The 12,907-nt window shown below is 40.3% G+C and overlaps 1 protein-coding gene across 4 annotated transcripts in view; it reads left to right on the plus strand.

The window, feature by feature from the left end:
• Nucleotides 1-10,553, plus strand: part of NR2F2 (nuclear receptor subfamily 2 group F member 2) — a 12,308-nt gene extending 1,755 nt beyond the window's left edge. Inside the window, exons 1-3 of one of the 4 annotated variants that reach the window (XM_027851550.1) lie at nucleotides 4,045-4,239; nucleotides 6,824-7,351; nucleotides 10,241-10,553. In XM_027851550.1, coding sequence (XP_027707351.1) covers nucleotides 6,841-7,351; nucleotides 10,241-10,515 — 786 coding nt within the window. In that variant the 5' untranslated portion in view covers nucleotides 4,045-4,239; nucleotides 6,824-6,840 and the 3' untranslated portion in view covers nucleotides 10,516-10,553. Of the gene's footprint in view, nucleotides 1-4,044; nucleotides 5,260-5,309; nucleotides 6,549-6,823; nucleotides 7,352-10,240 lie in introns of those variants that run through there. The other 3 variants (XM_027851546.1, XM_027851549.1, XM_027851548.1) reach the window with 3 other exon arrangements.
• The last annotated feature ends 2,354 nt before the right edge of the window (nucleotides 10,554-12,907 follow it).

Raw genomic sequence — 12,907 nt, forward strand, 5'->3', positions numbered from 1 at the left:
AAAAAAAAAAAAAAAATACCTATTCAGCATTGGCGTGGTGAACGCCGAGGTTAAAATCGTATGGTCCAGTTCAGCAGTGCCCAAGCCAAGGATTTTAAATCCTTAAGAATTAATCAGATTAAAACGTACAGAAGTTTCATTCTCGTATGCATACGTGAGCCAAAAGTCGTTTCCCTTTAAGAGCTCCTTTTCTTTTAAAGTTGAATTTTAGGCAGATAAGAGCCTTACACTAGGGGGCAGACAGATACTGTACTTGCTCCAATCTTAAGCAATTTTTTCCCTCACAGCATATGCTCTGATTTAGCACTGTAAATTTTTCAGAGGACCCAACTCTGACAGCCCCTGGTGATTTTCAAAGTACCACAAGCCAGTGGTTAAAAATTGCATTGACTTGGAAGTTCAGAGGGACACAATAGGAGCCACTTTCCCTATTCATGGTGCTTCAGTGTGGTGGAAGAGAAAAACACACACATCCTATATTCAGGGAGAAGAGGAATTCAATGAATTCTGTTAGACGTAACTGGTTTCCACTGAGTTCAGAGTGAAACTCGGTATTTGTTCGATGTTGTCTTCATATTGCGATTTAATCTGCAAAGAATTACAGCACTGTTAGGCGACTTTCAACCAGGAAAATGCAGTCCCTTTTTTAGAATTACACAGATTTATCCCAACTTTTTTTAAATGAAAGCTTACCATTCTTCTCAGTAAAATAAATTTACATCTGCAATAAAGAGAGTAAGGAGAGGTTTGAAAACAACAATAATAACAACAGTATCAAAAATTCAGTTTTTGGAGATGTCTTTTCTCAGTTGAGGTACCTCTAATGAAGACGTTTCAAAATCCACCCCCCTCTTCCTTGCCTTGGTTACTCTCATCTTTTTTTTTTTATTCAGTCAAATTAGCTACAGTTCATAAACATATTCTATGTGCTAAAGAAACTCAAAGCACTGTTTATTAAAAATAAATATTAAAACAGTATTTGTTCGTAGAATTCATGTAACCTGTATCCTCTGATGAGCAAGTAGTTAATAAGTGAGCTGGATAGATGGTTCTTTATTTTAAGCCTGAAGCAATCAGACTATATAGTTCAGTTTTCAAAAATTTCTAAATGAACTTAAAAAGCGATCTACCATTCAACCTGTTATTCTTGTGCATGTTTTTAAAAGCACATCGTGCTGTAAAGATATCTGTTGTCGAGAGGTAAGAATTAAGGTCTCCCTGTAGTCAATTATTTTGATCCTTTATTGAGTTGAAATGGGAATCCCCTTCATCTTTTTCCTATCTAAACCACAGCCCTATTACAAGTCTGCATTAGAAGTAATAGACAAAAGCTCCCTCCCTAATATTTCGAAATCTGTAGATACCATAGGTGACTCTTGAAACTATAAAGATTAAAAAAAAGTTTCCCTATTCTCCTAATTTTGTTTCTTTTCCACCTACCGTGTCATCTTTTTTTAAGTGAAAGTTATATTGTTGTTCTAATCAATTGGAATTTCCCAGCGTGGCTTTGGCTGTGACCGTCCGCACCTCTCAGTATGGGCAATCTCATTACCTGCTAGGCTTATGATAGTTTAGTGTCCCCTATGAAGGGTTTTTTTTTTTTACAACTTTCAAATAATCTGAACAATTGGGGCTTTAGTCATATATGTGATAGCGCAAAGCGTGTAAGGTTTGGAAGACTCGAGATACATACAGGAGGAGAGGGAAGGATTTTCAACATCTAGACCCTTATCTTTATATAGCTCTACTTTTAACCTTCCTGTTATTCTGTCAGTATGTATGTGAATGAGGTATTTAATGCAAAATGCACATAAATCCAGGTTTGTGAGTATTGGAAGAATAGGGGGTGGATAGGATGGTGGTGGTAGAAAGGCTAGCCTAGACATCTCCAATCCCTGCGGCTGCCTATATTGAAAAAAATGCTTCTCTTTTAGTTATTAATTAATTTATTTAGGTGATGTATTCATCTCTCTTGGTGCTCCATGTTTTTAACTCATCACATTTTAAAATGTATATACTTGGTTGGCTTACCTGTTTAGTGTTTCTCATGTGTAAAGAATCTGTGTTCTTGAGTCATAATCTTAATCTATAAATATGTAATAATCATGAACCACTGCCTCGTCGAAAGCAAACAGAAAAGTTAATAGATTGAAGTATATTGCGTTCTGGGGAAATCTTGTAAGATACATGTTTTATCCTTTTTTAAAAACCGCTCACCTTGGCATACTGAAACAACTATCTTGAATTATTTTTGCACAACAGAACTGAAGGTTATGGCATGTGCTTGAATTAAATTGCTTTTACTGATATAAATCCTCCTTTTCTTAATTTTACTTGTGTGTGTGCCCATAAGGATATGTGTGTGCTGATACTATTTTTAATTCCGCTTAAGATCCCTTGTTTGAGGGTCTTAATGGTTATTTGAAGGCTAGGGAGAAATCGAGAAACAATGACGCTTTAGTCAACACTTTGTAATCTAGAAGCATTTTCTCTGAAGTCTTTGTCCTTTTATATGGAAAGATGTATATAAGATACATGGATATTTCACACATAAATGTACATGTATGTATACATGCATTAGCATGGTATGAAGATAAAGTGGATGCGTTAGAAATAACCTTCATATCATTCAGTCAGAAAGACCTTTTCCCTCATCCAAAATAGACTATTGCCTACTTTAATTTACTACCTCTGCTTTACAGTTATTTAAAACAAATGATAGTAAATAAAGTTCAGGAAAATGTATTTTAATTTTGTGAGGACAATAAAATGTAGTTACCTTTTGGGGTATCAGCATCCTATATATACTTTATTTGAACAATTAAAAGTTCATTCCACATACCTGTGAAACTTTAACCCTAAAAAGAAAAAAACAGAAAGCTGAATATTATAATTTTTTTAACCACAACAAATACAGTCACTGATTAGAGGTATTTATTACAAGGTTGACCAATCACCTGGTGTAGCCGACGTCACTTTCATTCCCTTCTTATCTGACTCCCTTCATCTGCCCTCCCCCCATTCCCCGAACTTTAAAAAAAAAATCCCAAGTAACTTTTCCTCCTAGACACTCTCAACATAAAAATGTGAGAGCCCCAGGTTCTTTCTGAGATTAGTTTTGTGGCGCCTGTAAGTTGAGGGGAAAAGTCTTATTTTCAATGCTTCACAAATAGCTTTTTAGTACTATTTTGCATGCATGTTTAGCTGTTTCTCTCATCTTTGATAAAATCTCTGACGCAAGCTTTGGTGGTATAAGGGGAGAGTGCAAAAAGGGAGAAGGGGTGCAAAAAATAATCCCTTTAGCCAGGGTTTCTCCCTCCCCCTCCCATCGCCTTTCTTTCCCCCTGTCCTCTCCCCCGCCCCCCTCTGTTGCAAGCCGTAGGAGGCAAGGCTGAAGCGAACTGCCAGAGACTCATCTCCCTTTAGGACCGGGCAGCTCTCTCTGGCAGCCATACCAGGCAGCACAAGGCTCATTTGGCCAATGAGGGGGAAGGGGCGGTCCGGGAGCTTTTGACCAGTCAAACACAGTCTGTTGCCTTATAAGGCGAGTGGTCGCCATGGTAACGTGTGCTAAGTTGCAGCAGTCGTGTCAAAGTTCACTATATAGAGAGCTCAGTGAGCTGATCGCAGAGAAACCACTTCTGCCAGCCCCGGCGCCTATAAATCGCATTCACTCCCTAACCCCCCTTTTTAGCATATTTGATCACTTTGATTCTCTGTTCTTTTCTCCCCCCCTCCCTTTTTTTTCCCCTCCCTCCCTGAGTTGCCTTCTCTGTGCTGTGTTGTGTGGCTTTTTTTTTTTTTTTTGCGCATGAAGGATGTTCTTCTAGGTTGTGATCTTCCCTCCTCTCTCTCTTTTATCATTATCCCCGCTGCTGCTGGAGAGTTGACTCTTTCCCTATGTGTCTGAACCAGCGGCGCTAGAACCACTCGCTAGAAGGAGCAAGGAGGAGGAGGAGGAGGAGGAGGAGCAGTAGCAGCGGCGGCGGCGACGGCGGCGGCAGCAGCAGCAACAACAAGCGAGCAGGGGGAAGCAGCAGGACGAGCGGCGGCGGCGGCGACGGCAGCAGCAGCAGCACCACGAGCGGCAGGACGAAGCCACCACCGCGCAGGAGCCGAAGCCAAAGCAAGAATTTGATCAGTTTCATGGTTATACCCCTGGACTTGAAAAAAGCTCCGGCGAGACCGTCGGCTCCCTGCACCGAACGAAGTCTTGTAGTTGTGTCTTTTTTCGCCCCTGTGTGTGTAATCTTTAATCTTTTATTCATTCTTATTTTGATGGCTTTCCTGAATGGCTGACTGTGAGCTGCCCTGGACTTGGCCCCCAGACAGTCGCCTCTCCTCCTCCAACTCCTCTGCTACAGAATAGCTTTGAGAGAGAGTGAGTGAGTGAGAGTGAGAGAGTGAGAGAGAGAGAGAGTGAGAGAGAGAGGAAGAGAGAGAAAGCAAGCGAGAGAGAGAGAGATCTTTGAAGAGATTTTTTTCTACTTCTGTCTTGAAGCCAGACAATCGACTTCCATCTCCCCCCCTCCCCTCCCTCGCTCTCCACATTTTGCCGATATTTGCGCTCCCCCCTTCCCTCTCCCCTCCCCTCCTCCTTTTTAAAGCCCCCCGAAAACTGCCAAAGCTGATCTGAAAGCAAGAAAAGCAACAAACAAACTTTCCAAAAAAACACACACCCTCACACACACTCACACACACACACACACACACACACACACACACACACACAAGAAAGAGAGAGAGAGAAAGAGAGAGAGAGAAAGACCAGAGAGCCCGAGAGAAAGAAAGGGGAACAGGAAGTTTGGAAACGGTGTCCGATAGATATGGCAATGGTAGTTGGTGCGTGGCGAGACCCCCAAGACGATGTACCAGGAAACCAGGGAACTCAACCTTCGCAAGCACCTCCAGTACAAGGACCACCAGCCGGGGCCCCTCACACCCCGCAAACTCCGGGCCAAGGGGGCCCCCCCAGCACTCCAGCCCAGACCAACCAGCCCAGCCAGCAGAGCCAAGCCGGGGACAAGCAGCAGCAACAGCAGCACATTGAGTGTGTGGTTTGTGGGGACAAATCTAGTGGCAAACATTATGGCCAGTTTACCTGCGAGGGTTGCAAGAGTTTCTTCAAGAGGAGTGTAAGGAGGAACCTGAGTTACACTTGTCGTGCCAACAGGAACTGTCCTATAGACCAGCACCACCGCAATCAGTGTCAGTACTGCCGCCTCAAAAAATGCCTCAAAGTTGGCATGAGACGGGAAGGTATTGGGATTTCATTTGTTTTCCAATTTACAGTTCACTGCCTTTTATATTTTTTTTTAAATCGGTCTTTAAGTAATTAAACCGAGAGAGAGAAAAAAAACTCAGATGGAAAAAAAACTGCATGCTTTTCCAGCATTCCAACTGATTTCTCTCCCCCCCCCACCTTATTTTGATTTTGTTTTCATTGATTGGAACTGAATATTAAGTCGACTCTGTGAAAGGGATATGATGGGATGTTTTGTTTGGGAATTTTTTTTTAAGTCTGGTTTACTTTTTTTTTTCCCCTGTTGGCTTGTTTTCCTGCATGTTCAACATATATCCCTCCCTTCCCCTCCCCCAGATTAAAAAAAAAAAAAACCTAACCTGAGATTGTACTTTTTGTACAGGAGGTTCAAATTACAATGACAATTTTATGCACTTCACTGTATTAGCACAGTGTACAGCTCTCATTTGATCCTCCGTGGATTAATATTCTGCTTTTTAAAAATACCTGTGTTGTTTTCTTTTTCTTTCACTTTTGGAAGGAGAGAGAACATGGTAGAATTGAAAAAAAAAAAAGCCATCCGTGGCTGCTTTCGCTCTGGGCAAGTTGGGTCTTTGTGATATAAAATTAGACGAGAAATGTGAGCTCTAGTTTTCCAATGGCGTGCTTAGAGCCTGGGCGCTGTTATGTAGGTTAAGGGTTAGAGATCGCCTTGTTTTCTTTGTGTTTCTGCAAGAGTAACTAACCTTGTAATACCTTAAATAACAATATAAATCAAAAACATTTTAGCAGCACTCTCTCGCTCCCTCTCGCCCTCTCCGTGTCTGCCTCTCTCAGGCGATCCTTTCTAATCTCTCTCGTGTCTCGCTCGCTCGCTCCCTCCCCTCTGTTTCCCTCTCTTCCCCCCTCTTTCTCTCTCTCCCTCTCTCCGTGTAAATTTATTAACCAAAAAAAAAGCCCTCAATTCACTGATCAGCTGATAGACGTGGTTTTAAATGATAATGCATTTCTCTTGCAGTGGTCTGGTTGGGGTGTGTGTTTTTTGGAAGGATTATTCGAAAGTCAATAAAGGCCGTTTGGGGCGAGCACTGTGTATTTTGAAAGAACGTCTCCCCCTCCCCCTCAGCCCCTCCCGCTCTCCCCTCCCCCAATCAATAAGAAATATCAGATGTTTAGCTGTAAAGAAGAAAAATGCCCTCAGAATGACACATTCCTCTCATAAGTGAGAAAACACAAAAGCAGCCGGGTGTGTTTAGGAAGTGAACAGTCTGGGTTCTTACCGCAGCTCCAAGCAGGAGCATTTTAGGCAAGTATACAACATTATGTAGCCTCTGTGTTGGTTTGACTTTAATCAGTCAGAAAGCAAGCAGATTCCCAGATCTCTCTCTCTCACGTGTTTGCAAGCAGAGAAATCTGTCTGGAAATAGCAGGGTACGATAATCTGACTTTTTAAGTGGTGGGGGTTGGGAAGTGGAGAATACAATACAAAACAAATGCAACAAAAACTTACTCTTGAATCTTTTGAGATAACCCAACCAATTCAGGTATTAATTGCTGTAGTTTCTTCTTTATTCACTGCAGCCGTCCAAAGGGGAAGAATGCCACCCACACAGCCAACTCATGGTCAGTTCGCCTTGACAAATGGAGACCCACTCAACTGCCATTCCTACCTATCCGGATATATATCCCTGCTTCTCCGAGCTGAGCCCTACCCAACGTCCCGCTTTGGCAGCCAGTGCATGCAACCCAACAACATCATGGGCATTGAGAACATTTGTGAACTGGCAGCTCGGATGCTCTTCAGCGCAGTGGAGTGGGCCCGGAATATTCCCTTCTTCCCAGACCTCCAGATCACAGACCAGGTGGCCCTGCTTCGGCTGACCTGGAGTGAGTTGTTTGTGCTCAATGCTGCCCAGTGCTCCATGCCCCTCCACGTTGCCCCGCTCCTGGCAGCGGCGGGCCTCCATGCCTCGCCAATGTCTGCTGACCGAGTGGTCGCCTTTATGGACCACATACGAATCTTCCAGGAGCAAGTGGAAAAACTGAAGGCATTACACGTTGACTCAGCAGAATACAGCTGTTTAAAGGCCATAGTCCTCTTCACCTCAGGTAGGAATCAAAGGGAAAACAAATAAACATAAAAGCCACAGTCTAGCGCCCTATGTGTTGGCCACACTTTGAATGTTTCCTCGCCATGTGTTGAGATGGGGGAGGGGAAAGAGGGAATTGATGGGAGGAGATGAAGCAGGGAGCCTGTTGGGGTCATGAGTCCAATCACTAGCCCTTCCCCCTCCCCTCGGGGTGAGTGTGGGGGGAAGAGAAGTTGTGACTAGAATCCCATCGTAACTTTGTTTAGCATGTAGACCCTTAGAGTAATGGCAGCCTGGGGAAATAAGATTGGAAGAACAATGGCATTGTAGAATGGTGTGCTTCAGGCAAGCCACCCAGGCTCTAGCAGAGGGCCAAGTTAGGCTGACCCTTGAGTCTAGGATCTCTCCCATTGGGCTGGGAAGGGTGTCTACATCAAATAAGCAGTGGGAATTAAATGCATTTCTCTGTCCTCTCCCCCATTCTATTTTACCCCAACTGTTACCCCCACCCCCAGCCTGAAGAGGCCAGAGGGACTCTTTCAAGACGCTTCCACTCCTAGTGGACAGTGATTTCATCCCCTTTTCCAGTCCTGCTTTGCCATGGCAAATAAATATGAGCACCTCAGCAATCCTGTCTCCTTTCATGTCAGGAGAAAAGTTTGCAACTCTGCAGGAGTTCTTGTTGTAGTCCTATTCAACCTGGTCTAGTGGTTTTCAAAATAACATATATGTATGTATGTATGTATGTATATGCACATGCTAATAGTTCAGGGTTACAGATTGGACTTGGTGCTACTTCAAAGAGAGAAAGAGCCCAGAAGATGCTTTAAAATGTAATTATGTAGTTACATATCTCTGCCTCTTTTCCTAAATTGTCAAACAAGCAAGGTATTTGCAGATAATTCAGAGGGGAAAGTATGTGCCTACTTGAGCTGTATATAAATAGTGCATGAGTTATAAAACAATAATGAATGCATTATGAAATCTAATTAGTTTGCATGTAGTTTAACCTGTGTGAGTAATGTAGCTGATATTAATTAACTCTTGAGGCCAAATTATTTTTGAGATATAGAGCTTTGCAATTTATGCAATACCTGAGCTAAACATGCTAACTCTGGGCTATATATAATGGCACTGTGCATTGTATATACCCCTAGAAATTTTGTCAAGTTTTCAACCAATTCTTTTGTCAGAGCTGAGAGGAGAAAGAGTCTCCTAATTCAGGATAATAAACATTTGAATTGAGGTAGGACTTGAAAAATAATTACTCATCATGGTTTTTAAGTCTGATATCAGGAAACAGGGAGGGAAATGTAGTTTATGGGGGGGGGTAGGACTCACAATCCTTTCCTTGTTGTGTTTAAGGGGGTCTAGGGAACCAAGTCATTAGTTGGATCTCTTCCAGATCCTGGGTCCTGACCCAAGCTTCCTTTTATATATTATAGCTTTACACATAACCCCCCCCCCCAGCCTTACCCCCATTTCACTTTCTAAGGTCTTACAGTAATCAATTAAAAAACTATATTGGGGCAAAGTAAGAGCTAAATAGACACTTTTGCATCTAAGAATTTTTTTTATATTGGCCTGTCATTTTAGGGTGCCTTCCCTGCTCAAATAAACAGAAATGAACATCCCACCACACAATCCGACTCCATTTCCCTCCTCATTTTTGACCAGGGAAGTGACTTTAATTTTTGGATTTGGTATTTAGTTCTTAGTTTTGCTCTTAGTCTTTCTAGGAAAAAAAATCTGATATTGTTGTAACTGTTTAATTTATTACTGTTTCAAAATGTAAGGACTGGTGGGGAGAATGCAAATTACTTCCCAACTAGATAAAGGTTTCTCTTACATTATTCAGGAATAGACACAGTACAAATGCAAAAAGAAGTCTTGTGTGAGTAATTTTTGAAAATTCGTGATTACAGGAATTTATGTATTCCATGTATATGTAATGTATCTACATAAATATAAATATATATACATTAAACATGCTCTCTCTTTTTTAAAGCCTCAGTTTTAATGATGCATAATATGCATGTGTTAGTCCTAGCATTGCCTAGTAAGCCACAGAAAGGTCAGGTCACAACCTGTGCTCTCTTAGCAAAGAAGCCTCTTACTTAAAGGAAATTTATTGTGTTTTCTCCTATTAGAAGGGGAAAAGTGGTCAGTTGATATTGGGTGGGGGTGTTTATTGTAAGGGTATGAGTTTGGGGGTTTTTTGAGAGAGAGAGAGAGAGAGAGAGAGAGAGAGAGAGAGAGAAGAAAAGAGGGGGGAGAAAGAAACAGCTCAAATGAACAGAGAGATCACAGTTTGCATGGCTGCCCCTGAATAGACTAAACTGACAAGATCAGTTTTAAAGGGCCACTTAAATCACTTTCAAAGACTGGAGAAAAACGAGTTGTCTTCTTTGGGGGAGAATCTGTTGCTGAGTCCTGGGCGCCATTACTTTTTACTGGGCCAGGTTGTCGGCTCCCCTCACTCCCTCCTCTCGACCCACCCCTCCCTAGCCCTTAACTAACTATATGATTATAAGCTAAACAATTATTTTCTAGCAAAGGTGGCAAGGCAGCTAGTGGACAGTGGGGTGTTTGGAACCCCTTTCACCCCCAGATTCACCAAGGGTACTTTTCAGTGCCCCTTTGTGGTGATCTAGTAGCCTCAAAACCCTGGGTCTGGGGACAGTGAAACCCTTAATTTCATTTGACCTTAAAATCCACCAGAACCACCATTCAATTCTCTTTCTCAATCCTCTTCCTCTCTCCCCTCAATTTTTTTTTTTTTTTAGTAATGCTATATTTTGGTCTAACATCTAACTTGAAGGATGCTCGACCACTCTACACACACTTCATGTGACCCATTTCAAACCTCTCCATCTGATAACTGTATTCTTTTTTTACTTTCTTTTAGATGCCTGTGGTCTCTCTGATGTAGCCCATGTGGAAAGCCTGCAGGAAAAGTCACAGTGTGCTTTGGAAGAGTATGTTAGGAGCCAGTACCCCAACCAGCCAACACGATTTGGAAAGCTCTTGCTTCGCCTTCCTTCCCTTCGCACTGTCTCCTCTTCTGTCATAGAGCAATTGTTTTTCGTCCGTTTGGTAGGTAAAACCCCCATAGAAACCCTAATCAGGGATATGTTACTATCTGGCAGCAGTTTTAACTGGCCTTACATGGCAATTCAATAAAAAAAAAAAAAAAAGAAGGGGAATGAAACAGAGAGAAAGAAAAGGCAAAAGACTGATTTGTTTGCTTAAATTTCTTCTGTTAAGAAAGGATATAAAAGGATGTTACAAGTTTGCTAAAAGAAGAGAGGGAAGAATTTAATGGACTGTGAATTTAAAAAAAAAAAGACTGTCAAATGAACTTTTACAGAATGCATTAAAAAAAAAAAACTCCTGTGTTGGTCAGAACAACTTGCTACTTATCATTTTTGTATAAAAAAAGGAAATTAGTCTTTTTTTTTGGTAAACTTTTAAAATATCGCTAAAAGTGCATTTAAGGAGATTTGGAGAAAATTAGCAGAATGGAGAAAGTAAGTCTTTTTTTTTCCAAATTATTAATTGTCCTGTGTCTATGTACCTATAGCTGTTCTTTTTTGTATTTTTCTGGTTCCAAACCAGTTTATTCTGTGGTTCTATAATAATTTTTGATATAATCTTGGCTTCTTAAAAACTATGTATCCTTAAAATATATGTTCTGCAAGAATTAAAACTGAGTCCATGAAAATATCATAGGAAGACATAAAACTTTAAAAGGCTACTTAATGATGGAAACGCACTTATAAGTGGTGACCAAATTTTAGTTGAAGCTGAGAGCTCTAATTACAGACCCAAAGGAACCACACACAACACTTAAACACCCTCTTCCCCCCCCCCAAAAAAATCCTTTCCCATAACAAACCTAGCTTTTTTTTTATATATTTTAAGAAAGAATGAACTGTGGAATTTATTGGCGGCCAAGGGATGTGTCCAAGACACTAGCTGAAGTTTTGAATAAAAAGTGAACTTTTGTAATTTGAATTGGGTCCCGCATAGATCTTGAATTGTTATGAGACTCCTATATCTGTTTGTATATTTGCAAACCCTTTGTATTATAATAATTGTTGATATTTTCCCTTTTTAAAAAAATACCATTGAAATCAGCATGACAAAATAACGCTGTTGGCACTTATAGGTAACGTGATTGATTCAGTATCTTAGAGTTTACAGTTTGTGTTAAAAAAACTGAAGGTTTTTTTTTAAGTGCAACATTTCTGTATACTGTAAAAGTTATAATAACTGAACTGTTTGGTCGAGTCTTTGTGTGTTATATTCCAAGGAAAATTGAAAGTATTCAGAAATTAAAATATTATTTGATATCTGAAACTCGTTTGGCTGTCACCACTGTCTTTGCATCCGAGAAAAGTCCACCTCACCTTTCTCAGAGTTTGTCCTAGGTGCTTGATTTGTTTACCTCTCACAGTAAGTTTGTTCAAACATAAAGTAGTGTATTTGCCTGTTTAATTTGGGGTTGGGAGGGTAAAGATGAAGTTCATGGTTTATCTCTGGTTTAGGAAGTGCTGGTCTGATATGGTAAACCACCCCTATTCACGTAATCCTCCTTTCAATTAAAAATGGATTTTCCAGAGAAGGCCCTTATATTTGTCACACTTAAGTGCCTGCATAGGAAAGGTATTGTTGTGAAAAGTATTAGGAATCTTGAGATCAGTATCTATTTTATGATCAGAAAAAAATCTTTTGTACATTTCTGACATTCACGCACAAGATCATTCAAGCAAACTAATAGCGGCATTGTAAATATAGGGCAGTTGTTTGCAATGAGTTTTCTTTAAGTGTGTGTGATTATAAAAATATTCTGTGGTTCTCATTTATTGTGGAGAGGACTTCAAATCGAGTGATTTAGCTTCTAGCATGAAGAGTCTTTTAAAAATGTATATATGATAGCATACAATGGGATTGCTTTAAAAAATTATACTGTGAGAGCATGACCATAGGTCATCAGCATATTTTACATTGCAGTTAAGTACATATAAACATTTGTACACTTCTGGTTATGTAGCTATAGTCTCTGCACTCAGAGTAGCTCTTGCCCTTAAAAGACAATTTTTTTTTTTGGAAAGAATAAGAAAGGAAGCTGAGTTGGAAGGAGTAACTATTTTGGTTTTATGCCTTTTTCTCTTTTTTCTTTTCTTTTTCTTTTTTTTTCTTTGGTTTTGGAGCAGATGCTTTGTGTGTGTGTGAAAGCTTGAAATTTTGTTCTTGTTTGAGGTTCCCCTCAACCATACTATACTATACTTTGTTGAAGAAAGGGAGGAAGGAAAGAAGGAAGAAAATTTTAAAGTTTATTAAATACTGATCTTTAGTTCTAGTAGATACATCTGTACCTGAAAATGATGTATGATTTGTGAATTCTGGCAGTTTTAATCGGACCCACTGCTTATTATTATTATTAGTAGTAGTAGTAGTATATTATTATTATTAAAGGATATTGCTGACCTTTTAGATCTAGGTTTTTTTCCCTATTGCAAATGGTATCCATGTGAGTGTGAAGTTTTTATAATACTAAAACAGCATATTT

Source organism: Vombatus ursinus, unplaced genomic scaffold (genome assembly GCF_900497805.2).
Source record: "Vombatus ursinus unplaced genomic scaffold, bare-nosed wombat genome assembly UNPS02009205.1, whole genome shotgun sequence".
In the NCBI taxonomy this organism is placed as follows: domain Eukaryota; kingdom Metazoa; phylum Chordata; class Mammalia; order Diprotodontia; family Vombatidae; genus Vombatus; species Vombatus ursinus.